This window comes from Diplotaxodon limnothrissa, linkage group LG14, assembly GCF_057381915.1.
Source record: "Diplotaxodon limnothrissa isolate DT_005_m linkage group LG14, D_limnothrissa_male_GT1.1, whole genome shotgun sequence".
NCBI lineage: Eukaryota > Metazoa > Chordata > Actinopteri > Cichliformes > Cichlidae > Diplotaxodon > Diplotaxodon limnothrissa.
In genome coordinates, this window is record NC_140609.1 from 6,386,592 (window position 1) to 6,413,964 (window position 27,373).

General features: G+C 42.8%; 1 protein-coding gene across 1 annotated transcript; it reads left to right on the forward strand.

Annotated features, from left to right (window-relative positions):
- The first annotated feature begins 1,260 nt into the window (after positions 1-1,260).
- smtnl2 (smoothelin like 2) lies at positions 1,261-27,125 on the forward strand. The gene is made up of 10 exons (XM_085370707.1): positions 1,261-1,331; positions 1,628-2,571; positions 18,979-19,060; positions 19,609-19,869; positions 19,955-20,017; positions 20,098-20,158; positions 20,244-20,366; positions 20,452-20,575; positions 23,123-23,274; positions 26,906-27,125. Exons 2-10 carry the CDS (start codon positions 1,894-1,896, stop codon positions 27,030-27,032), a joined length of 1,671 nt encoding a protein of 556 aa, XP_085226833.1. The 5' UTR covers positions 1,261-1,331; positions 1,628-1,893; the 3' UTR covers positions 27,033-27,125.
- The last annotated feature ends 248 nt before the right edge of the window (positions 27,126-27,373 follow it).

A 27,373-nucleotide genomic window follows, 5' to 3' on the forward strand; every position in this document is an offset into this window, starting at 1 on the left:
GCAAAGAACTAATTCATTGATGAGCACGGCAGTTTTCATTAGATCAGAGATTTTGGGTTTCCATTCTTTTATTACATAATGAAGATATTTGAGCTTATATTCTCATAGCTACACCTCAGTCTCACACTCTGTCCTTAACACACACGCACACACTGTTGACAGTAAGCAGGAGGGTGGAGTAAAGTATTAGCCTGACTCTGTTTGTTGCACATGCACACACACACACACACACACACACACACACACACACACACACACACACACACACACTTGTTATCTTTTGTGGAATGTTTGCTGTGTTGGGGTCTAATTACAAAGGGGGGGGGGGGGGGCTCAGCCTGTGTCCTCTGGCCATCAGGCACAAACTACAATAGGACAGATTTTCTTTTGAAAAGTGACAACATCTAGGGAAACAGTTAACTGGCTTCACTTAATCTCTAATCGTGATATAAAACCTAGTCTTCTACCTCGTAAAAAAACAGGTTCCAGGGAATTTCATGTCCAGTGGACACAAAGCAGCATAACAGCAAAATGCTATGTGATTGTGATGATTTGGTAATAAATGGCTAGCAGATAGTGTAGAGTATCTGTAGCAGAGCTTTTCACTGAAAACAGCTGCTTGCTGTTTTGATAAATGAGCCTGATGAGAGCCTTAGACTGGAAATTTGCAGACCACAGACTCAGTTTTATAAGTTGAAAGATGCTAAGGCTTTAGCACAGAGCTGAAGGGAATTGCAAGATTAGTGGAAAATTATTTGCGGGTTCTTCTCTATAAGTACAGCAGCACACATTTCAAGTATTTCAACCAGCTGTATGAAAAACAGAATCGTCAGTTCAGCTTAGGAGAATGTCAGTGGTGTTTAACCAATTTGTTGTGAGTGGCCACTATATAATACGTGCAAAAAATACATTCAAGTTACAGGCTTTGATAAACACGAATACTCTATTTTACAGCAGTCATATTTCATTGTTTCTTCTTCCAATATCGTCTAACATGTATACATTTAAACAGGGAAAACTTGCTGTAACATAAAGGGTAGGAGGAGTAAGACAGTTTAGACAGTGTTAGGACATAAAATCTACCCACTGCACCGCCCCGCCTCCCCTCCCCTCCCCTCACATTTACTACTCTTTGCATGCAAGTTCTCCACTCCACCACTACCCTCCTCCCTTATCCCTCCCTTTCTCCTCCCTCCCCAAGGCCAGAGGAGTGATCAACCTTTAAACAAACCAGAGAGCCAGCAGAGCAGAGCAGAGCTCGCACACCCTCACACACAGACATACAGCTGCCGAAGAAAGTCTGGTGAGCTGTAGCAAAGAGCAAAACCGAGGTAGGTTTTTTGCAGCTGTGGGTGAAGATGACCTCATCGTTGTGTTTCTCAGCAGCTGTAAATCAGATCAGGCTCAAAGAAATGAATGCTTTTATTCTGTTCTTCTCAGTTCTTTGAAACAATGTAGCTTTTTTCAGTCTGAACTTTTGCTTAGAATCAAGTTTGCTGTGTCAGTTTTTGTTAGATATTAAATTTTCCCCTAATTATCCTCCACAGACAGTCATCTCAGTTGAGCTTCAGCAGATCTTTGAAGAGTTTAACAGTGTGTTTGCATTTTATTCACTTTGTATTTTCAGACAGAAGCTGGCGTGAAGTTGGTACCTGGAAAGCAGACCTTATTGAGCATCCTATCTCGGGACGTAGCTGAAGGAGTGGTAATAACACAGACCAGTCCTTTGCAACCCCTTTCAAACTTTCACCTTTTAACTCCTGTCCATCAGTCCCCACCCCCTCCGGCAAAACTCTCAGATCACTGACTGAGGCAGACCGTCACCAGGGAGTCATTAACTTGCAGACTATCTGGCCTGTTCCCCAAGGGTCAGCAGTGGTGGCATCTGTGCCAATGGAAGCCCCAGCAGTGGGTGACATGGGAGAAGTGTGCTGCCCAGGATCTTGCTCTCCAGAGGGCGAGACTGTGTGTGCAGCACTAGCCCGTTATGAGAACACTCTAAGGGATGCCATCAGGGAGATCCATGTGGATGTGAGTACTTTTAAACTGGGTATGGAGCGTCGTCTGGAGGAGACGAACAACTTGAGTGGGCCCCTCGGACGAGCCGTGGTTCATCTCCAGCAGGAGAATCGGCAGCTCAGGAGTCAGCTGGATTCTCTGACTCGACAGGTGGAGCTCCTCAGTGGCATCACATGTGACAGGAGCACCTTGCTGAACAACAACCACCACACACATGCCCAAAACCACAAGAACCACCTAGATGACATTGAGGAGAATCACCATGAGATAAAGGAGGTGATCTACGGAAAAGGTGAGGCTCACACACAGAGTCAGGCTCATCTACACATGCAGACCTCCACCTTGGGAAGCCAAGCCCAGACCTACAGCAGCCTCAGCAATCAGACTATCCCTGCATCCCCCCCTGCCACTTTTTCATCCTCCTCCACCTCCAGTAGTCCTCCAGCTGGCTCCAGAGTTTCCTCCATGGTGACAAGCCCAGTGTCTGGGAGCAGCCCCTCCATCACCCGCTTCTCCAGCCGAGCCACTTTTGCTGTGTCCAGCAAGACAAATGTGAGTACTTCATAGAGCAGAAATCCATTCATGAAGAGTTCTTTAGTGGTTCAGAGGTTTTTGATGTCTAGAGTGAACAAATGTGCCGAATGAACAAATGTGAAAGTTCTTCAGTCAACCTTGCCATGTCGCATTTATTTTTATTTTCACTGATATTGAACTGGTTTTTACTGACAACAGTAACCATCAGCAACCTGTCAGGGAATATACATTTTTCCGTTTCTACCTGTCTTGGCCTAGGCCTATGTGCCTCTGTTACCTTAAAATGTTGTGCTAACTTAGCTAACTGCTAACTTCCATTAGCATATATTAGCAGATACATTTATATAGATGGTTATATATCTGTAGTTCACAATTTCAGTTTATCTGTTATATTATTGGTAATAATTGAAACTGTAGACACATTTAAATATCTCAGTTTTATAATTACATTTGGCTAAAAATAGAGTTTTACTTTAGCTAGCAGTTAAATTGTTGTAATATTACTGCAATATATATTGTTTCTTTAACTTTTTAATTGTTCCTTAAAAAGTTTCTTGATTGTTCCCTGGCAGTAACCTGACTGAAAATCATTGCTTTAGCCTGCAAGGGAAGAAATGTTACACTCTTTCAAGGAATCTATTCCAAAAAAATGTACACTTGATGCCCTCCAGGGTTCTTGTAGAAGCTCTTCGCATATTTTTATCTACTCTCTAGTTTACAGTTCAGATTTGTCATGTACTTTGTAACATGAATGGAAATTTAATATAGTGCAACTGCAAAGTAGCAGTAGTTGCAATGGCCAGAGTGGTAAAGACACAGATTTATGAGTTTAAATGAAGCAATGTTGAATTGTGGGTGTGTAGATGTGTCATACGAGGCACTGGCTATGTCACTGTGGTTGCACAATAGCCCTCTGCCAGGATGCTTAAGGATTTATGAAGTGCAGTAACATGAGTCAAGAAGGCTCCTGGGAGGTGAAGTTAGTGCGGTTGTGTGGTTTTTCAGACCTGTACTAAATATTTGAAGTCAGCATTGTGAAATGTCGGCTCTGGTTAGTCATTATTGCCTTAGTCCTGGATGTACCACGTTTATCCAGTTTTGGTTTGATTTTCATGCCTTAGCTTCACCTGAATGATTACATAGTTCTCCTTTGGTCTTGTGAAAGTCGTTTGAAACTCTAATGACTGCATCCAGAAACTGGTGGGTGAAGCTAACAAAACAAGCTTGTTCTCTTAGTTTCTGTAAAGCTGATATTTTTTCAGATGCCAAGAATGTTTTAGAGCTGGTTTCATGATGTGTCCATGTGGGTTACATCACAATGAGTCTGTGAGTCAGAGTTTTAGTGTTTTGTGCTTTCTGAGCTATTCCCAGTTATTTTAAGTTCAACTTGGGATGCAGTTCATGAAAGTATGTCTTCTGTCTTATGACTGTTCTTAACCATTTACATCAGCTGGTTTTGTTTTCCTCCTTGGCTTGTTTAGCCTCTGATGAAACCGAAAGAGAATCTCCTGGCTTTTATCCATCCTGTGGTTTCTGCATCACTCAGCCGGTTGATGATGAGCGTGTGGTTTTCCTGGCCTTGTCCTCATGATAAATTTATGGGTTCCTTAGAGAAATAAGGAAACTTTCTAAATATTTAGGCTAGACAGCAGCTTAAGACGATCAAGATGCTTTTTAATGTCTTCCCGTTCCTAGGCGATTGAGTGGTTTGGAGTACTGATTATACCCTTCAAGTATTTGCAATTTCAGAGCGATAGAATTAAATGGAACTTGAGAATATTAAATGCATTTTTAAGGCATGCACCAATCTTACCTATGACCCCCAACTTATCCCAGCTGAGAGTGAGTGAGATACACAAGTTGCCCTATCAAAACCTAAACTTGTTCAATGTGCTTACATTTATGTGATTGTATAGTATATTATTAAAATCTTGGTTCTATTTTTTTCATTTTCTATGCCAAAGATTTTTGCAGAGCAGATGTTCGCTTTGCTGAACTCAATGACCACCATTGTGAGTCCATCAACAGTAGATAATATGTGAAGTCACATGTCAAGCTGTTACTAGTACTTTAAAGTGGCATTGGGAAACTTGTATGGCAGGAAGAGGTCCTGAGAAGACACACCATAAAGTTGTGGAAAGTGTGACAATCATGAGGTTAGTATTAAGTCTGCTTTTTATTCAGAGCAGGGCAGCTCCCGAATTTAGCCTTTCCTGTGCACTCAGCGCTGACACAAAGCTGGGAGATACACATACCATCATGGGAAGTAGTAAACACATTGTATGGAAACGGCTGACATAACTAGTCAGCGTTTTGAAAAAGTGGTTATTTACATCCAAGTAATTAGAATTCCAGGTTATGTCAACTGGACTGGCATTCAGATAGTTTGAATGACTCACTCAATGCACTACACTACACCACATTAACACACATGATCATGAAGTATTTATCTCACTCCTATGAACATATGAGAGGCAGTTTGGAACTCCTTAAACATAGACATGGACATGCAGCATCCAAAATGGTAGTCAGTGAAATAAAATATTTATATTATTATTTTATTAATGTCCAACAGAAGTTAGATGTTGGCTTTATCAATGGAGCCATCCACCACCAGCTGGCACCTTACTGCTTTGCTGGCTTCTTACTACTAGTACTTGAAAAGAAAGCTGCTGGTGCTACCTCTGCTAACTTTAACTACATTCAGCAAGTTAGCATTGCGCATGTGCCATCTGCTGCATGTTGAAAAGTGCCACACATACTGTAGCATTTAAAATATGATTTGGTTCACAAAGAATGTCATTGACAGCTTCAGAAATACACATGCACATCAATCAGAATGTAACTTTAGCATTTTAGACCAGCTGACTTGTCTGATCTTTTTTCTTCCTTTTAAATAGGCCAGAGCATCACTAATTTGAACCTCTCACGTCTTTGGGGTCTGGTTTTCTCCTTGCTATTCTAGCATGTCATCTTGCGAACATCTAAAATGCTAGATAGAAAAGGTGGATGTAGAGTTTTTTTTAAGTAAGGAAGGACTTGACCACCAAATTAAGAGTAAATAGTTTCTCCAAAAAGCCCCAGATTTCATTGTAGGATTTACGTTGTGTTTCAATGGCTTTTAGTGTCAAAGAGCACTATATTTCTATATATTTATATCTCCTTACAAAACAAATAACTAATGAACAATTAGCTGGAGAGCAGGCCTTTTGAAATAATTTAGTCTGTGTTGACAGACACACTGTGCAAATATTTTGTGAGAACCAAAGATAACTTTGGGTCCTCATACCAACTGTGATGCACAGTGGTCTTAAGAAGTCTTGCAAATCCACCACGGAATGTCTCAAAAGAAATGCAGCATTATGGAAGGAGCTCCATTGATATGTTGCTGGAGAAACAGGCAGTACATGCAAGACAAGCATCTTGCATTTTTACCTCGAAGGGTCATCAGAAATTACCCACAAGCAATTTATTTCTGCTAAATGGGCACTGCTAGCTTTTGAAGCCATGGGTGCACCTATACATGATTACATCTGTTGATGATATGATATTCATGCAGAGTTACAAGTCTTACAAAAACGTTAAAAGCACTTGCACACTTTATGGTAATAGCTGTTGCTCCTGTATCCGTGATTACCAAACTATGTCGTGGATACAACAGAAGAATGTTATCTTCTGTGAAATCATGTGGTCAGAGCTAAACAACACAAGGGCACCTTTGTTTCTGTGTATCTCTGCTGTGGGAGATCCCCCACTGTCAGCCACACACAGCAGAATAATGCATGTGTTCACAGAGGTTGGCTGTGTGTGCTCTGTGTTGTGGTAATTAGCTTCATGGCTGCTGTTTGAAATCATAATTGCAGCTCGCTCAGGTGCCACATCCTCACCTGGCTGTCAAGGTGAGATGGGGAGGATACGGTGCATAGAGTTCAGTTTCTGTTAAAAAAAATACAAAGACTGCAGGCATACTTCACAGCTCGTGTCCAGGCTGAAGCTATCTGCAGCCAGAGGCGTGTCGTCTTCCATCCTGCTCTCCAGCTGTTACTCCTCACCATCAATGTACATGCCAAGCGGTCACAAGCGGACACACGCACCTGTGTGCACACATTTCACCTTCGCTCTGGTAGTGAAGTGAAAGCACCTGCAGCATGTATCTGTGAGTGAGTTATGAGCGTCTTTATTCATGATCAGTCTCTTTTTTTTCGCTGCGGTCTCCCTTCTCTTTAAAGAAGAAGCTGAGTGGAAATGTACTTTATGTATTTTTATTTTCACTGAGGTTATTAGTCATGTCCATCTGCCTCATCAAGATGATCATAACTGTGTATATGAGAAGTTCTGTTTCATCTGATTAAGTTCGGTGAAATTCGTTTAAAATGGAAACACATTTGTGTGTGTGTGTGTGTGTGTGTGTGTGTGTGTGTGTGTGTGTGTGTGTGTGTGTGCGTGTGCGTGCGTGCGTGCGTGCGTGCGTGCGTGTGTGTGTGTGTGTGCGTGTTTTGTTTTTTTTGTTTAGAGTTGTGGCTGTTACCAATGATGACCTCAGGTCGTCGTGCTCCAGGACCACTGTTGCAACTGATTGAGATGCTACAGCTTTGCAACTTGGTGATAGGGACAGTTAAATGTATTGGGAGATGTTTTCCTTCAGCCTTTAGAATGTCAGATGAGATACTGAAAAGCAACATAGTGCACAGCACTCATTCTATGTTTGACCACGGGATCTGTTTTGAAACCAAAAATCAATGTTGATCTACTAATTTCATTGGTTAGGTTTGCACAACAAAACTACTTCAACAAAAATTTGTGGTTTTGGATGAAACAGATTATTTTACATTGTTAACTATTTTAAAAAGAGTCAGCATTTTAGAAAGCCTTTCTCACAGAAAGAACAAATTCTCCACTGTCTTTCCCCAGTCACAAAGCAGCATTATTGGTCAGTGGCAATGCACAAACAACAACAGAGTTGTGTTTTTTCATTAGCTAGTGGCCTTTTCTTATTCCCAGGGTGTCTTTTATTGAAGCAACAGTGTCCTGGATTTGGTGCTGAGGTATAAGTATATTTATAAGATTTTAAAAATAAAATCATCCATTTACTGCTCTTAACTATAGACTTAAAGTCAAAACAGTCTTATATCAGACCATAAATAAGCTTACTAATGGTCAGTTTGGGCAGTATTTTGGTCATTTTAGATGGCAGTCTATGGAGACCACTACAGGAACTGAAGCTGATGTTTGCTTTGCCTTTATTTTTCATCCCTGGAGGCTCTCACTTGTTTTTAGTGTGTGGAAAATGGGTGTGCTTGATTTATGACTCACAATGGAAAAACTGCATATTGGGCAGTTGCCGATGTGTTGTTTTCATGCACCATCTAAAACATCAATAAATCATTACCAGGCACATTTTGAGGTATTTTTGTTCTTGTCAGCAGTCTGGTACAAATTCAACAAAGGATTTTATTGGTGATGGCAGACCTAGCAGGAAGCAACAGGATTTATGGGAAATGTGGTTTTAATTTTAAAGAACATCTGCACTCTACCACTGCTTCAAGACAGAAGCTATCCACTGGCTCAACCCATGTCTTATTTTACAGCAATTATACCAAGCTCCTAAACTTCATATGACAGTAATAATATACTGGCAAGCTGAAGGGAAATCTTGTATATTTATCAGAGTTTCGAGCAGCTAAGCTGTGGTCTAATCTTTAGATTTGTTACACCCCCTCAGTCCCTCCCCATACACCCGTGATATCCATCTCCCACTAACATTATAAAATCCAGCACTGATGCTATCTACACAGTTGAGCAACAGACCATTGTAGCAGTCAGCCTACACTCTTTTAGTTTAGTCACAGACTGAGAAGAAACTGATGATTGCATGTTCAGGCCATTTAAATGCACTGACCCAAGTCCAAACTGCAGTACACATCCTTTGCCAGGATTACTGCCTGCTGCTGCACTCATTTAGCAGTAAATTAGTAAAAACCGCAATAGTATCGTTCTCGCTTTGTATGCGCACATATAAATTATGCATATATGGTGATTCAATGTACACACACATCATGTTAGCCAACTTCATTTTTCTGGGTTCGTTGTAGTTTGATTTAAAAAGTAGATCTATCGTAGTATTCTTTATTTTCATGCCACTAATATAGCCAAAGTTTGCAATAATAACATTAGCAGATATTAGATGTGAGTCCATCTGCTTTACGCTCTCAGTTTGAGACAGTTTCAGGGATGGAGCTGCAAATGGCAGTTTTCTAAAGGAAATGGAAAGAGAACCAAAAACGGCTTGTTTTAAATATCAGTTCAATGCATCCATCCACTTTCTGGGTGGCTGGGTCACAGAGGAAGCAGCATGAGCAAACAATCTACCTTCCCCTACCCACCTCCTCCAGCTTATCTGGTGGGTACACCAAGGTGTTCCCAGGCTAGCCAAGAGATATAATCTCTCTGGCGTATCCTGGGTCTACCCCAGGGGCTTTTTATGCAGGGACATACCTTGAACACTCCACCTTAACTGGTTCCTTTCAATGTGGAGGAGCAGCAGTGCAACCCACAATTGCATTCCCACCTCTTACTTTTATCTATATAGCTCCAAATCACCAAAACCTCATGTGACTTTACATTGTAAGGTAAAACCCCTACAATAACAGAGAGAAAAGCCCAACAATCTGATGATCCCCTATGAAAAAAAAATGGTGACAGTAGGAAGGAAAAACTCCCTTTTAAAAGGAAGAAACCTTTAGCAGTACCAGGCTCAAGGAGGGACAACTATCTCCTGGATTGTGGAGGTTAATGGAAGAAGACAGGACACAAGACACACTGTGAAAGAGATTAATAATAACTAACTTTACACAGAGGATAGGCTAACAGAGTTTTCCAAGACCCAGTCTAAGACCAACAGGGATTATTTGAAACTCTGAATTAGGCAACAGTGATTAACCCTCTTGAGGCAGGCGTTGCCGATTTACAACAGTTAAAAACTAACAACCTGACTCCACATACATATTTTATGAGGTTTTTTTACTCAGAAGTACCACTGCAGGACTTTAATTTGAGCCTGAGAGGGTTGCATTGTCCAAGACTTAAAGTTAATCGGTTTGCTTAATTACTTTACTCAAATTTTGGTCAGATTTTAACAGACTGAAAATGTGTGTCTGGGTGCAGAAAGACAAATAAATGAGTTAGAAGGCTACACTGCAGGGTAAAGAGCATGGTGTTGTATACTTCTGTGATAAAGACAGCTGACATTTACACACCCGCCTGTGGAGACTCCCCACAGTCTCTGATAGCTGTGACGAACAACTCCTGATATCTGTCTGCCATCCATACATGCATCCATCTATCTATTCTCTCTGTGTGGCTCTGTGGCCCCTTCCTCACCCTTTAACCTTCCCCCATATTCCCATCCGAGCTGGGCTGCACTTTAAGGCTGGATTCCTGGCACCAACACCCCATCCTCCTCTTTGTGGCTATTAATACAGTCATGAGTGAGACAGAAAACAGAGTTTAACCTTTTAACATCCACCAGGTCACTAGTCCCCTAAACACCACTTCATTTTTACAGGAAGGTATAGGGTTACTTATGTCCACACCTTAATATGGGATTTTCTCTTATGTAGTACAACTAAGAAATCTTAGACCAGAAGCACTGTAAGGCCAGAATGACACTTAGTGTCTCTAAGTGATGGATGTTAAGAGATCATAACTCCTATCTTGGAGTCAGTTATCAATACACAACATATTATAGAAGTATGTCTACCCTCGTGATTGGCTGTTATTAAGCAGGTTTGGAGGTACACACTGCTTATCAGAGTTATTTTGAACAATTATTCTCCTAAACTGAAGCTATTGAGTCTGAACCAATATGGAAATGCAGAACAGAAACTGAGGAACAGCTGAAAAGAAACCAAGTATTGCGTGCACACGTGTGTGTGTGTGTGTGTGCGCGCGCGCGCGCGTGTGTGTGTGTGTACACATGCTGGGGGTTTAACAGAGGTATGCAGCCACTCCCAGAGACTACCCCTGGCTCTCTTAATGACTTCCAGACAATAGGCCGTGTTCCTGTCATCATCTCTCTGGAAACAGGTTAATAACTGACCAACCAGCCTGTGGGACCACTCACTCTCGCTGCCCTCTGGAAGTCAGCTTCAGGAGTTGATAAGGTTGCCTCTTTGGCTATCTCAACTCAGTCCCATGCTGGGAATACTTTACAGATTTCATTTAGCAGCACTCTGGCTTTGTTGTCTTGGAGCAATGCCCAGAAGGTACTTTAAGGAAAACTGGTTTTAGGGGTTAGGTGACACTTTGACAAGGTCCTGGTGAGAGTGCACAAAAATTTACATGTTTTTTCAGAAGTAGAGTCTTCCGGCACAGACAGCTGAGCCTGATGTTGTAGCTGCTTTGGACATTTGGGAAATTAATAGATACATACTTGGTGCCACACATCCACTGAGTGTTAACTGGGCATAATTCATCACATATTGGCACTGGAATACTAAAGTGAGGTGATTAGTGAAGCGGCCTTCCTTTTTCACCTGGTTCTCTAAACATAACAACACACCTGTCTGGTGTATTCAGCTGTATGCTACAAATGAGAGTGAAGGGAGAGGAGATCCAGACCGTTCATGTTCACCAACATAGTAGAGGTCAGCATGTCAAACTCCCCCGTTTATGCTGACATCCTCTGCCTCATTGCCTGGAAAAGAGGAGGATGGAGGAGGGGAGGTCTTTATTGCTTCCACATGTTGGAGCGAGATGTTACTGTGAGAAATGTCCATTTCCAAAAGCCCACCTGGACCCATTTGTCATCAGTACTTGGCCTGAAAGACACAGAACAAACTGTGTTCTTATTCCATTATTCTTAAATCACAAATGAATCCGACGTAACCACCAACACACAAGGAAAAGCTTACAAATGTCCTTTTTTGAGATGCGGCAGGTAGTGGATTGTAAATTATACTCTTAACATAGCTTACATTCACCGAACAACAGGTTCACTGTTCAAATGTATTCACTACATTTAGCCACGTTTTATTCCTTTGTCTCTGAGAGACACAGGATTATCAGAAAATTCAGAAAAGTCTGAAAAGCACAAGTGAAACCACATGCTGGCAGCAGCAGCTAAGACTGCATCTTGCATTCAGTGGTGCTATGTTAGTGAAGTAAACCTTTCCCTGTACAGTAATTCTCACCTGCAATTAGGTTTTTATATTGTCTCAGTTCAAAGGCTGTGCATATTTTCCACTCCCAACCCTAAGTGGTGTTCCCTGGGATTTTTCTTTAAGAAATTGCAGGCTGTGTGAATGTATTTGAAGAACAGGTGGTGTGAGTGTGTCTATTTCCTTCAGAAAATGATTCCTCAGTAGACCCCAGTAAGGAAATTACAGAGTTGGAGTCCTGTGTAACTGTTTCCTCTGATAGCATTACAGTAGCTTCTGTACATGATAACATGCTTCTTGCTTCATATGTTTCTGGACAGTTTGCTGTTATCTGTATTCTGCTTTGACCTTTTTCTTGCTGCTATAGAAAAATGGAAGGTCACATTCACAGTGATGTATGATAATTTGCAAGCTCTGTAAAAATTTACAATATGTAGTTTATAGTCCTGTATCGCTACAAGCGCACAAGTCTTCACTCTGTAATCATGCGTGTATTCATGGAAATCTTTGCGTTTGGGCATTTGTTTTGCAAATAAGTAGCTACTAAAGTTAGGTAATGGGTAACACATACATACACACACACTTTCCTTCACACTAGCACTTGTTGGAAGGGCGCCAGCTTGCCTCCATTTTTTAATGGTTGTTTCTTTCCTCCAGCACTCAAAGGTCACTCTAAGAGAGTGAAGGACAGAGGACGGCTTACAAGATGGAAAGATGAAAAAACAACAGATATAAGAAAGACATTTAGCTATACACCTGGTCAGCCAACCACATTTTAAAAGCAACATTTTCTGAAGTACCAGGACACTGCATTAGCATTATTTTTCTCCTAGAGAACAAAGAAAGTCAAGTTAGGGTTGACTGTGATGGCTTGGAACTCAGAGAGGGCTAAAGCACAAGATGTCACCAAGCAGAGCAGTTTATCTTTGGCCTCAGAGACCCTGATGACTTCATTAATTGGAGATAAATTATCTGAAATTCAGGAGCGGGACCACGCCTCCAGACACGCACCTTGCGGGTCTTATCTATATATGAGTCCCCCCAGTTCTACAAGTTTTTCGTTCTTATCTTTATGCCCCTCCCTCCCCTTTTTCAATTCTTTCGCTTCTTATTAGTACTCATTAGTACATGGGGATCTGCCAGGCTGGGGAGCCACCGCCAGTCCTCTTCAAGGCCTTCCCCAAACCGCAGCTATTCAGAGTGCAGATTATTAAGCAGACTATTCGCTTAAAGAAAATAGACTGGTGCTCATAGCGCTTTTCCACTTAAGTGAACGGTCATTTTTACCATAAGCTTCATTCACCCAGCCAAGCACTATTTTCTACTTGTCTGACAGGCACACATTTTCATCGAGGGCAGCTCAGGGTTCAGTCTCTTTCCCATCCTCACCTCACCCCCCACCCTTTCAGAGTCTTTATTAAGGTGTCATTGATGAAGACGCTTCTGACAGCTAAACAATGTCTTGTGACTAAACACAGGATATGGCGCTCAACCATCACCCTCATACCTCGTCCTGTTTGAACAGACAGGTTTACATGCCGGGTGTGTTGTCCCAAAGCAACAGCTGACATTTGCAAATATTCTGGTATATACTTGCACTAGAGGAGGGATGGTAGCTGTCTTCAGTTTGAGCTAAATTGCAAACATTTACACAGTTGTAATGATTAGATGTGTGAGTTTTTCTGAAGGTTAACAAATAAAATATTTAACTGAATACCCTGATTTCAAATCAGCTATTTGACTGGGGGTTAAACGAAATGATAGTGTTTTGTACAGTTTCCTTCAGTGGAGGTCGGACACTTATCCACGGGGTACCTCAGAGTGCAAAAATCTAATATGTTCTCCTTTTCCTCATATTTCCTCCTCTGTCTCTACTCTCAGACTGGGGGCTTCATTGCATTTTCTGCTCTGCTTTAACAGTTTGGTCCAGATATTTTATAGTTCCTCACTCACGATGCAGTGACGCACTGGTGGATTTGTTGTACCTCTAAGAAAGAAAAAGGAGCTTTTATAAATGTGAATATACATGTGCGTTCATGCATATTCACATTTATGCTAATAGTTAGCAGTTACCTCTGAGCTTTAACATCATTAATGTAATTGTGCAAGACTAAAGCAAAACAAGAAAGCAGACAATGTAAGCTGACCTCCTTAAAGTCCATCCACTTTGGCTTTCTCTGTGTTTTTATGATTCCTGCTTACAGCTACTATTACACACGTGTCTGCCAGTACAGGGAGACATGACTGTTGGATGTTAAAGGTTCATGAATCTGGAACCAGAGGAGGTGATGATGTCTTTAAAATGTGAGGCCTAATTAACAAGGATACAGGATTTCAAGCAGATGCTAATTCTTGGCATGGGTGTAGTTATGCTGAGTGTCATGGCACAAAAATACTGCATTTGTAGGTGGCCTGTCTAGCAATAATTTAATTGGCTGGAAGTGGTGAAGTCTAAATCTAAACAGTTTAAAGTTAGTTCAGGTGACTTTTAATGAAGATTTGGATTGGGAGGTAAACCATGCTCACAACACAGACTGTAACAACATTTGCATTTTTATGTGAAATACAGGTTCAGCTCCTGAAACTACTTCGGGGGTTTCATGAAATCATGGAGCAATCTCGCAAAATCGTAGATTTTTACATAGCTGGGAGTAATGATGTCCTAGTGAGCTATGCTAATGCTAATCCTGCTCAGCAACTTGAAACTCTGTAATGTTTGCTTGACCTCATTGTCAGTACTACATGCGTATTCACTCGTGTGTGTATAAATATTAGCTGTGTAGCAGCTGCTAACCTGAGTCTTGACCTTCACTGGTCAAAAAATACCCCTAAAGAATAGTACTAATATTTATCTACTGCACACTGACATTCAAAAGACTCATCACGTTACAGACATTTTAGTACTTCCAAATGTTAGGAGACACTGTCTGGCTGACATCCAGCTTTTGATAAAATATCAGCACATCAAGTGCAGAGCAATCCAACAGATATCAGCTGACTGATTTCCTACTCATGAGGCTCTTGTGCTAAAGTGTTTGTTTAACCAAATGCATGCAGAAATGTGATGAGTGCGGCCTGTCCTGTGGTCTCTGGTCAACCTTGTGCCACGTGAAGTGTGCAGAACACAGCGTTCAGCTGCGCGCTCTGCCAGCAAATAAACCTCGAGATGCCAGAGAGTTTACAGGAACCTCAGCAGCTATGCTCTCATATTTCCCCCTCTGACCTAAAGTGGACATCTGATGATCTGAGTACTTAAGTCGGGGAAGCTCCCCTCCCCAAAGCCAGACATTCTGCAATTTGTCTCCCTCCTCCTGCTGGATAGCCAGCTGTTTCCACCTCACTACCCTTATTCCCAGCCCCTCTACACTATTTCCCATCATGGAATATAAAATCACTCCCTGTCTTTTGCTTTCCTCACTTTATCATACATTACCCTTATTGAGTGTGTCATCACAATTTAATAAAATGACACCACCCCTGTCCGTGCACACATTCTCTTTTGTTGCCTTGCTTTCACACACATGACCCAGCAGCATTCCTATACGTTGAGCTCACTCTGTCTATCATGCACACATATACACGCCCCAAGATTTCCTCAACTGAGCACAGTGTGCTGTCTCACAGCCAGAGCAGCACATTGTATATACATGTATGTACAGAGGGGATGCAGAAGTTTCAAGTTTCTGTCTTCTGAGACGTTGCAATTGAGGTTGTTTCTTTATTCTTTAGGTGTTGTTGGGGTTTTGTTTATGGTTCCAATACCTAAACACATTATCCAGTGAATGTATCTCCACTGTATTGGGTGGGTCGAGATCTCAGCAAACCGATGGCTCCAGACTGCTACAGTGAAGTAATAAGCCGTTTTATTCTATAATTTGGGTCATTTCACACTTGAAAATTCTTTCCAATGTTTTAAAGTCTTGACAGTGTTTGCACTCTTATTTCCTTGTTTGAATGTTTATATTCACATCTGCTCAATTGCATGGCGACGTGCATATGTGCTACGCTTTTCTGGGTTTTCTAGACCAGCAAAGTGTTGATGACGCTTTCTAAACAGCGTTTGTGGCCTCAAGCTTTTGGCTTGTAAAGCACTGATTTAAGATAAGACCCTGGCTCCAGACCAGCTGCCAAACTGCCTGGGTGAAAAAAAGTTTTTATCAGCGGGTAGATAGAGCTAGATACTTTGTCTAAGGAGTTTTGAAGTCTGAACCAAAAAGTGAATTTTTAATTCAGTACAGTTTGAATGTATAATGCCACTTGTCTGTAAAGGTTCTCAGTCATCCAGGTCATCGTAGTCAAAGGAGCTTGCAAAGAAAAGCGTCTGGACTTCTTTAAGTTACTTGAAGACGTTTCACCTCTCATCCGAGAAGCTTCTTTAGTTCTAAGGTCAAATGGTGGAGAGTCCCAGATATAAACCTAGCGTTAAGGCGTCTGGGAAGGGATCTCAAAACTGGATTACAGATGGCAGAGAGTTGGTGTCGTAAACCCCCGCCTCTGTTCAAAGATGGTCGCTCACAGTGGACATAGATGGCTTCTTTCACTCCTCTTTCTTGCTGTACAGTGCAGCGAGGAATGCCCAGACCTCTACATTGGAGAGACCAAACAGCCACTTCACAAGCGCATGTCACAACACAGAAGAGCCACCTCCACAGGACAAGACTCAGCTGTCCATCTGCATCTTAAGGATAAAGGACACTCTTTCGAGGATGCCAATGTTCACATTTTGGACAGAGAGGACAGATGGTTTGAAAGAGGAGTGAAAGAAGCCATCTATGTCCACTGTGAGCGACCATCTTTGAACAGAGGCGGGGGTTTACAACACCAACTCTCTGCCATCTGTAATCCAGTTTTGAGATCCCTTCCCAGACGCCTTAACGCCCACTCACATCCTGGGCCATCTGATCTCAGGAATTCGCATGATAAGGTGGGGCCAGGTTTCACAATGAACTCACCCGAAACCCTGGCTGATTGGGACCCACACCCAATTTCACACCTTGGCTCAGGCGATTAGAGGATCATCAGGGGGTCCTTTTGTCCCTCTGTGGGGGGATACTCCCACTAGGTTTATATCTGGGACTCTCCACCATTTGACCTTAGAACTGAAGAAGCTTCTCGGATGAGAGGTGAAACGTCTTCAAGTAACTTAAAGAAGTCCAGACGCTTTTCTTTGCAAGCTCCTTTGACTATAATGCCAGTTCACAGCAACAGTTGTAACAGAGAGCTTCATAGGTAAACACCCTAAAATATTAGAGAGAGAACCCAAAAGATGAGACAGGGAGTGAGAACTCTCTGGGGGATGCTGGGGGATTCCCAAGATGCAAATGAGTCTTTCTTCTTCAGTCACCTTCTTCACTCACTATGTGTTTATACACCTCTCTGCATTTAATTATTGGTTATTACTAATCTATGGCCCTCTTCCATAGGAATTATTTGTCCTGTCTTCATCTGGTAACCCCCATCCCTCCCTGAGCCTGGTTTTGCTTGTGGTTTTTGTTAAAAGGGAGTTTTTTTCCTTCTCACAGTCGCCAGTGCTTGCTTGTTGGGGTTCATGTGATTGCTGGGTTTTTCTCTGTTTTTCAGTAGTCTTTACCTTACAATCTAAAGTGCCCTGAGGCAACAGATTTGGTGCTATATAAATACAATTGAATTGATTTAAATTGAAAATTAAAACATGGCAGAAAGTGGCAATTCTGGGAAGGAAGAACTTCCTTTGAACAGGAACAGGGAGCGACAGTCATCTTTTGTGAAAGATTAAGCTATCAGGGAAAAGAAGATTAAAAATTTCATGGAGTGAACAGAAACTGAAAAATGCTTCCAAGCACACTGATGTTATCTAAACACACAATTGGTGCATCAGATGCATCACTGAAGATATAATATTTTCAGTCAAATGCTGTGCAAGAATCGGCCCTGTCTACTTAATTCCACTGTGACAGCCAAGTCTGAAGTACAACCAGCTGCTCAACAAGCTGTGGCTGCCCAACATGGCTGCCCGAAGGTGCGTTACATCTGTGAAGAGCTCTTTCAGGATCACTTAGGGTAAAATTTGCACATCATATATAACATTTTACAAAAATATAAAATAATAGAATTTAACAAGGCCCGAGGGAATTTCTATACGATCGTCATAATAAAAGCTATAATAGTAGATTAAATTTGATATGATGCCATTTCAGACATTAACTATCTGAGGCAGTTGCTGACACAGGCGAACCAGAGACCTGTGACCTTGAGCAAATACTGTCAGTGCTGCACTGTTGACCTGAGCAGTGTTGCTCTGACGATAGTCACACTAAACTCTGCCTATCTATCTGACAAGGCCACATGGAAAGTACAGCAACTTTGGCCACAACCAATGTGGAACAGCAGCTCCATGCATTAAGCGTGTGAGATAGAGGTAAGGATGGTGATTAGTTGTCCCATGTGGCCGACAGGGTGTGGTGAGAGAGAAAGGACAGCCTCTCCTTAGCTACAAGACTGAACTGATTCCAGAGGCAGGAAGAAAAGTGGGGTCACGTAAATGCTGAAATACGAACTCTGGATACTGATGATGTTTGACATTAAAAACTTGATCCCAGTCACTTTAGCACTCAGAACCGGGTGGATTTTGGCTGTTCTCCCATCCCTGAGCACGTCGCTGACATGCAGCACCCGATTTAAAACAAAGACTTTCCGAGTCTTATCAAAGGAGGGGGGGGGGACGAGCATGGAACAAAGCATCCCTCTGCCTCTTGCACTTGCAGGCCTTCACTGAGGTCCATGTGCAAAATAAATGGCTTTGAAGTGCACTCAGTTGTGGCATGCCAATTTGTTTTGTTTTGTCTGAAGCTGTGTCAAAAAAAGCCATATGTTGGAGAAAAAGTTGAAAACTTGAAAGGAGTGAAAGAGTCCAACAATGACTCAGTGAGCATCTGGATTTCTTTTCTTCTTTTTTTTGTTCAAGCCAGAGGAACATGAATTGTCTACAATCCAAACATAACATATTGGTGTTTGAAAAGCTAAACATGAAACTAAGAGGAGAATAAAAAGGTGACCAAGTGCAGTTTTTAGTCCACTGGGGAAGGCAATTCCAGTAGACAATCGGCTGATCAATCCTACAACGATTAAATGGCAAGAGTCTTAAGTTGCTGGTTTTCATCTTACGTGTATGACATTGTGTTGTGGCAGTGAAGAAAAATGGCCCTCCTGTTTGTCACAAATGAAGGTCAAACATAACTTCATGTCTGTTGTTGGCATGCCGTTGACTATGACTTCATGTGTGTTTCAGAGCATTGAGCGAGAGGAGCCAATTGAAGTCGACCCAGCCCCGACACATTCTGGACAGGAAAATGGACACGCTGTTTCTAAAGGTAATCACACAGCTATGGTCTCACATCCTCGCAGTGCAGCTTGTCCCCGCAGTTAATGATGATACAGTCACAAAGCATTGTTTCAGGGAGTTTCCAGTTATTTTACCCAGCGTGCTTAGCCAAAGGAAACAGATTTATGATGTTTTGTGGCTATAGCGTTAGGAAGTGTATCATTTGTAGACCATAAAAATCAAAGCAGAACCATTTTTGGAACAGAGGGTAAAGTGGGGGAGTTATCAGCTAACACTAGCACCTTAAGTAATCTATATTTACAGTGTAAGAAGGTAAGGTTAGGAAAGTCTATAATACAGTAAGAAGGAGACACAGTGTTTGTACTTTTTCTATAAGTCCCCAAATATTTACAGTTTAGTTTGTGTCTAATTTCTCATTTTTGAAGTCTCCTGTGTGTCCTTTCCAATTCAGAGGAATTCATGGTAAATGTTGGGGAATGACAGCAAGTTATTATGAAGTGTTGTCTGTCTTTCTTTGCTCCTAGATTGTATCTTTAGCATGCTTTATCAGCTTTTTATACCTTTTCATCCAATCAGAACATTCAGTGCTGGTACATGGAAAGATCTCTCCACCCACTGACTCTCCACATGAGCACGCTCCCATTGTCACCATGCGGATGCCCCACCTGCCCATTACTGCTACAACCAAGACAGCAGAAATCAAAAGCTCACCCATTGTTCCAAGTAGCCCTGCAAGTCCTCTGACCTCTCTGGCCTCCTCCGAGGCCTCACCTGGTGGCCAGCCAGCTTCTAGCACCACCCTGCCTGAGCCAATAGAGGAGTCTCCGATACAACCAGGTAGCTGACAGTTACATCATGAAGTAATGTTATGACACATGAACGCAGCATAAATTGTAACTAAATTAGAATTTCCTTTGAGCAGCACCTTCTGTAAAATCCTGGACTCCTACACCTATCAGAGCTTTGGGATCTCCTTATCTTCAGGGTGAGTCATTGTTTCAGAAAGTTCTAGACATAAAAGTATTGCAGATATGCATAATTTACTTTTTGCCTTGTCTATTCCAGAGAAGGCAAATTCAGTTCCTGCTAAGTCTGTGACCTACTCAGGTCTACGGGAGTCTGACAGGTAATTGGATGGCAAACATCACACTCTCAGAACAGAGGAAATATCTTTTTGCTTTGTCTGACACTTGTGCATTGTCATCCTGCAGTGACGGCTCCTTTGGGCAGATGGGAGAAAGGAGGCGGGAGCTGGTGAGATCACAGACTCTGCCCCGTAACATCGGTGCTCAAGCCCGTCGAGCTATCTTTGAAAGACTGGATTCTGAGGCCAGGTGAGAGCATCGTAATGCTACCTTTGGCAGCACATCAACACAGCGGTCTTATTTATCTTTGTTTCCCCTTTCTTTCTGTGTGCAGTCGTCTTAAACCAGTGGAGTCGAAGCCCAAGCTGAAGCGCTCGCAGAGTTTCGGGGTGTCCACTGCCAGCAGCATCAAACAGATCCTTCTCGAGTGGTGTCGCTCCAAGACCATCGGCTACCAGGTAAAACACTCATTATCATTAGTCTCACCAGCCAATAAAGCCTGGAGGGGAACGTGTCACACTTTTGTAAACGTATATGTTTTTTAAATGTATTAAATTATCTGTAGCTATTGAATATTTTGACAAATAGGCTTAAACACTGATTTTCTACGTTTCACCTTCTCCAGAACAGATGATGGTCAGTTACCTTCGTCAACTGTTTCCTGCTCTCCACACAGTCACTGACATCACTTCACTTCACCATAGCACAAAAACAAACTTTCAGAGATGTGCACCACATAGATAATCCAGTGTGCCTGAGTATATTTCAGCCAGAGTTACTTTTTTCTTCTTTGTTTATTTTTTTTGTTGCACTCTAACGTAGTGGAAACTTGACAACATGTTCGTGTGCTGATTAGATGTTTGCAGCTGTGCTTTACAGTTGGAAGCACAAGAACACAAGGCTGCTAATGGAAGACGCAAATACATTCATACTGTCCTCTCCATAATGTTTTACAGCTGTTGGTCTATCCAGTTTGACTTTGTGGTAGTTTGTAAGGTTGCTTCTCGAGCCCCACAAAATCCTGCTAGCAAGTGAGCATACTACGTTACACAGCGGTATAAGGATAAGTAGATAATGGAATACTAAATGTCATCGGAATTTTTGCATCTAGGTTCTTTTGTTTTGTGTTTTTTGATCATCCTGACATTTTCAGATTTTTTTTATAAATGACTTGACATAAGGAAGTCATTGGAGAACAAGGTAAATTCATAGGGTAGAAAACAGGCCTTGGTGAAATTAGCTTTCGCTACAAGAGTTAATAAATACAAGAAGGTAGATATTAACCTTACTTTTATGTGCTTCCAAATAAAATAGTCCTAATTAGCTCAACGTTTTGACAAATAGACTAATTAATTTTTTTCTGAGAGTGACACGGTGTCCAGTACAAAGCAGTGGGCAAACCAGCAATTAGCCCAAATTAGCATATTAAGAAAAAAAAGCTTCATGACCCTAAAAAATTACACACCAGACGCATATAATATTTTGTGTGTTTATTTTATTCAGATCCAAATAAGCAGATATAAACAATCAGACCTCTACATTTGGCAGTAAGTTCGCTTGTAGCTCAAAACATGGGCTACTGCTGAATACACAATGAGATGGAAATAGTAAAATAATCACACCTGCTGCTCCGGTCAGTCAGCTCTCTAAAATGATTACTCTGTCTCCTCAGATGTGATCCCAACTCTGCCAACATGAGGTCAAACTGTCCCACTGGCATCCTGAAATATGTGTGAAAGTAGTCATGATACAACTTCAACCCCTGGATCAAACCGTGAAATCTTCCCTGCTGCTGCCTTCTTGCGAGAATTGGATAGATCCAGAAACTGTTTCTTCTTTTTCTTGTCATTTTTTCGCAGTGTGATGAGTGTGTAAGGGCTTTTAGGAGCTTGAAAATACAAGTAAAGTCGTTTGGAGGTGGTTTTAATCCCGGTGATGGTAATGAGCCACACCTTTCCTGACGTAATGACTCACATGATCAATAGCGGGTCAGTAACCAAGTCCAAAGGGAACAACCTCTACTCAGGTTTAAATACCTGGGACTCTCCACTCTTTTTTTAGACTGAAGAAGCCTCTTGGATGAGAGACACATCATAAACTTAAAGAAGTCCAGTCCCATTCTTTTTTTTCAAACTCCCAAGACTACAATGACGTGTATGACTAACTTAAAAACTTTACAAACTAGTGGCTAATGTCACGCTAGCTATAGCCATCTTTCATACACGTTGACACTGCACTAGAGCTCCTGGAGCTGCTGCTTGTTGTTTGGACACACGTGACAGCAGTTCTACTGACTGACTTATAGGACTCTTGGAAGTGACACAAATAATTGTACTTCCCCAAATAAACTGGACAGGGTACATAATGTGTGTCAGAGATAGAAAACTATAAATTAGAATACTCGACCTAGATACATGCAGCTGTTTCATGCTGATTTACCCTGTTGGTACACAGAGGGACTGCTAATGTGCTTACTGTGTTCCTTTCAACTACAGTAGCAGTGAGCATCCTTGTGGTAAATAGGTGTGTGTTTTGCGGAGGTGTGGAGGCGTGGTTTATGCTGAGGTCCCAAAGTGCAAAGTGACACTTTGCTGCACTCTGAAAGCCTTTTTTCTTGACTGCAGCCTGAGCCAGCTGCTCCATGTGGTTTTGGTTACAGTCAAGCAAGCAAGACTCTCATTAACTTGTAGCAAACTCTTACATACACACACAAGAAGAAGAGGGAGACGTTCATTCGATTACGTGACGTGTTGCATTTCATTCAAGCCAAACTCCAGACCAATAAAGGGGTATCCTTGAAACAGCGTGATTTCAAGAGCACGTCAGAGACTGAGAGAAGCAGAGCAGGGGGAAGTCTGTTTTAGCCATCATAATTATGGGTTAGACGCCGGATGGGGAGACAGCTTTATGAAGCTGCAACAAGTCACGTGTGTATCTTTTACCTCTCACTGCTCTCCTAAATGCAGTATTCTCACACACTCATCATCACTTCTTCCTATCCTCAGAACATCGACATCCAGAACTTCTCATCCAGTTGGAGTGATGGGATGGCTTTCTGTGCCCTGGTTCACTCCTTCTTTCCCACCGAGTTTGACTACACCTCTTTGTCACCGGCCAATCGCAGGCACAACTTTGAGCTGGCCTTTGGAACTGCAGAGTGAGTGATAACAATATGAAAATAGGCTGTGGATAATTTATTTTTGAAGATATGACAAAGTGCTGCTTCACAAGCTTAAAAAATACACTTTCTGTCAATTCGTAGGTTTTACATATTATATGTAGAAGACGTTATGTTTCTCATTCTTACCAGGCCTTAAATTATATTCTTAATGACATTTACGTATATTTTATTTTTAACAAGACACTACAAGAATGTTTTTTTTATTTCATTTTAATGTTTTTTATCTTCTCTCAAACATTATGTTTATTTTCATTCTGTTTTTTTATTTTTTTTATTTTTCATTTCAATATTTCATTTAGTTTTGTAAAACCAAAATATTTCCTTTCATTTTGCTTTGATGGAAGGTTAATTCACTAAAAACAGATACATTTTCACACGGCTCTTTGCAGTACTATAAAAAAATTCCCTTCTACAGGAGGAGGAGGATAGATAGTAACCAATAACCAAATGCCCTTGACTAACTGATCAGAGAGTGTGAGCGCATCTGTAAAAGCAGGTATGTGTGTGTGTGTGTGAACACAATGCCACAACCTTCGCAGGATTAGATGTCCAACCAAATTCTCTCAAAGGTCCAGCACTCAGAGAAACTGCAAGAAACCCAAGAGCTCCATCTCAGCATGTTAAATGTACAGTAAGCTAATTGTGTTTGACATAAATTAGCCCAGATGTCACAGTTTTCCTTTAACTTCCTCCCACTCTTGTTGTGTTACAAACACAAACAGTTATTAGTTAGCTGGAGCTCAGTTGTGGTGTCTGGATTCTGCTAATATGGCTTTAAAAGATTTATGAGCCTTAACTCCATCAGCCATGCATGTCTGCTTTATTGTGGTTGGATGTTTCTGAATGGCTTTTCTCTCTTGGTTTGTTTTATAGCTCTCCACAAAGACCCAAATGCACGCGTTTTAAACGATCATTACTCCTGCAGATCCAGTCCTTTTTATTTCTCCATGCTTTTTTTTCCCCCTCCCTTTTTCACATTTGATGAAAGGTGTGCATTCCTTTTCCCTGATGTTACACCCCGGCCTAGGCAACCGGAGTGCAACACGAAAAAAAGTAAAAATAAAGAAAAAAAAAACAAAAAAAAAAAAACACACACACACACACACACACACACACACACACACACACACACACACACACAAAAACCCCACTAAAGCTAACCACCAAAATCCCGAAACGAAAGTATCGACAAATCTATTTACAACAAACTATTTATTTACAACAAAACACCAAACTATTTACAACACAGGGGAGATCGCGACCATGACACACTGAAACACAGGGTTTAAATACCTAGAGGGAGCAATCAGGAAAATGGACAACAAGAGGGAAACACAGCTGGGGCAACTCAGAACTGACGAGACAGGGAAACGTAAACTGAAAAGACTAAGATAACACAGACTTTCAAAGTAAAACAGGAAACACATAACAGTCACGCCAAAAACAACACACTGACAACACCGAAACGTAACAGTTCCCCCCACCCAAAAATCAAACATTTAACACCAAGTGAAAAGTTTGATCCAGACAGACGAAGCCGATGAAGGCTGGAGCGGTCCCACTGACCCTCCAGCAGACGACGAAGGCTGGAGCGGTCCCACGGACCCTCCAGCGAAGGCGGATGAAGGCTGGAGCGGTCCCACGGACCCTCCAGCGACGACAAAGGCTGGGGCGGTCCCACGGACCCTCCCCTCAGCGAAGGCAGACGAAGCTGATGAAGGCTGGAGCGGTCCCACTGACCCTCCAGCAGACGACGAAGGCTGGAGCGGTCCCTCGGACCCTCCAGCGAAGGCGGATGAAGGCTGGAGCGGTCCCACCGACCCTCCAGTGAAGGCGGATGAAGGCTGGAGCGGTCCCACGGACCCTCCAGCGACGACAAAGGCTGGGGCGGTCCCACGGACCCTCCAGCAGACGACGAAGGCTGGGGCGGTCCCACGGACCCTCCCCTCAGCGAAGGCAGACGAAGCTGATGAAGGCTGGAGCGGTCCCACTGACCCTCCAGCAGACGACGAAGGCTGGAGCGGTCCCTCGGACCCTCCAGCGAAGGCGGATGAAGGCTGGAGCGGTCCCACCGACCCTCCAGTGAAGGCGGATGAAGGCTGGAGCGGTCCCACGGACCCTCCAGCGACGACAAAGGCTGGGGCGGTCCCACGGACCCTCCAGCGACGACAAAGGCTGGGGCGGTCCCACGGACCCTCCCCTCAGCGAAGGCAGACGAAGCTGATGAAGGCTGGAGCGGTCCCACTGACCCTCCAGCAGACGACGAAGGCTGGAGCGGTCCCTCGGACCCTCCAGCGAAGGCGGATGAAGGCTGGAGCGGTCCCACCGACCCTCCAGTGAAGGCGGATGAAGGCTGGAGCGGTCCCACGGACCCTCCAGCGACGACAAAGGCTGGGGCGGTCCCACGGACCCTCCAGCAGACGACGAAGGCTGGAGCGGTCCCTCGGACCCTCCAGCGAAGGCGGATGAAGGCTGGAGCGGTCCCTCGGACCCTCCAGCGGAGACGGACAGCTGAAGCGAAGGCAGACGAAGATGATGAAGGCTGGAGCGGTCCCACTGACCCTCCAGCAGACGACGAAGGCTGGAGCGGTCCCTCGGACCCTCCAGCGAAGGCGGATGAAGGCTGGAGCGGTCCCACGGACCCTCCAGCGACGACAAAGGCTGGGGCGGTCCCCGGACCCCCCAGCGAAGGCAATCCCGGACGAGCCCCCATATGTTACACCCCGGCCTAGGCAACCGGAGTGCAACACGAAAAAAGTAAAAATAAAGAAAAAAAAACACACACAAAAAACCCCACTAAAGCTCACCACCAAAATCCCGAAACGAAAGTATCGACAAATCTATTTACAACAAACTATTTATTTACAACAAAACACCAAACCATTTACAACACAGGGGAGATCGCGACCATGACACACTGAAACACAGGGTTTAAATACCTAGAGGGAGCAATCAGGAAAATGGACAACAAGAGGGAAACACAGCTGGGGCAACTCAGAACTGACGAGACAGGGAAACGTAATCTGAAAAGACTAAGATAACACAGACTTTCAAAGTAAAACAGGAAACACATAACAGTCACGCCAAAAACAACACACTGACAACACCGAAACGTAACACTGACCAAATGGCTTCATAAAGCCCAGCTTATTATCCCACTGCACTACACAGACCTACAGCGTGGACGTGCACTACTTGATTAAAGACAAGTTTATTTTGTGCCTGCAGCAGAATTAAGCTGTTTTGACTGAAAAGCATTATTCAGTGGGTTCAGTGACCAGCTTTAGACTTGACCTCTTAAAGAGATCTGAGACTTACAGGACAGTGAATACACATATCAGGATGATTACATCCACCATGTCATTCTGTAACAAACTGTAACAAAACATGTTTGTTAAAAATCCATTTTCAGCAGCTTTACAGGTTCAGAACACGACTGGCTGCTGTGTATTTTTTGCATGATACAGTTCAGTCCTGTAAATCAATAATTAGGTAACTTCAATCTTCTTCTTTAGAAAGTTAGAAAGTCCACTCTTTGAAATACCCCTGATGCCACTTCTCTAGCCTTCCCTTTTCTTAACTTGTCTTCCTTTATCTCCACCTCCAGAACGAAGGCAGGCTGTGACCGGCTGATTGAGGTGGACGATATGATGATCATGGGCCGTAAGCCAGACCCCATGTGCGTCTTCACCTACGTGCAGTCCCTCTACAATCACCTGCGGAAGTTCGAGTGACGCTCAAAGACCTCTTTGAAAACATCAACATGCTATCAGCTAATTTCTGGTTTGCTGTCAGGCAGAGGCCTCTGCATGTAGGGCTGGTGGACAGAGCTGGCACGTTGGAAGGACTAGGTCGCCCCCTAGTGGTGGATAAATAAACAATCCTCTATTGTGCTGCAGGAGAAGCAGCCCAGAGGGGAAGTGCTCACAGCTTGGGTCACTGACAGAGTGGACAGTGTTTCATCCATGCTGTGTATGAACAATCATGAAGATGGATTCATACACAGCGGTCAGCAGTTTTTGTGTATGTGTGTGGTTTATATTTAGGTTTTTACTTTGTGTATGAGTATTTGTGT

Coding starts and splice junctions, on each gene's coding strand:
- smtnl2 (XM_085370707.1), top strand. CDS start 1,894: ATGGAAGCCCCAGCAGTGGGTGACATGGGAGAAGTGTGCTGCCCAGGA. Junction 2,572..18,978: donor CTGTGTCCAGCAAGACAAAT/GTGAGTACTTCA, acceptor TGTGTGTTTCAG/AGCATTGAGCGAGAGGAGCC. Junction 20,367..20,451: donor AGACTGGATTCTGAGGCCAG/GTGAGAGCATCG, acceptor TTCTGTGTGCAG/TCGTCTTAAACCAGTGGAGT.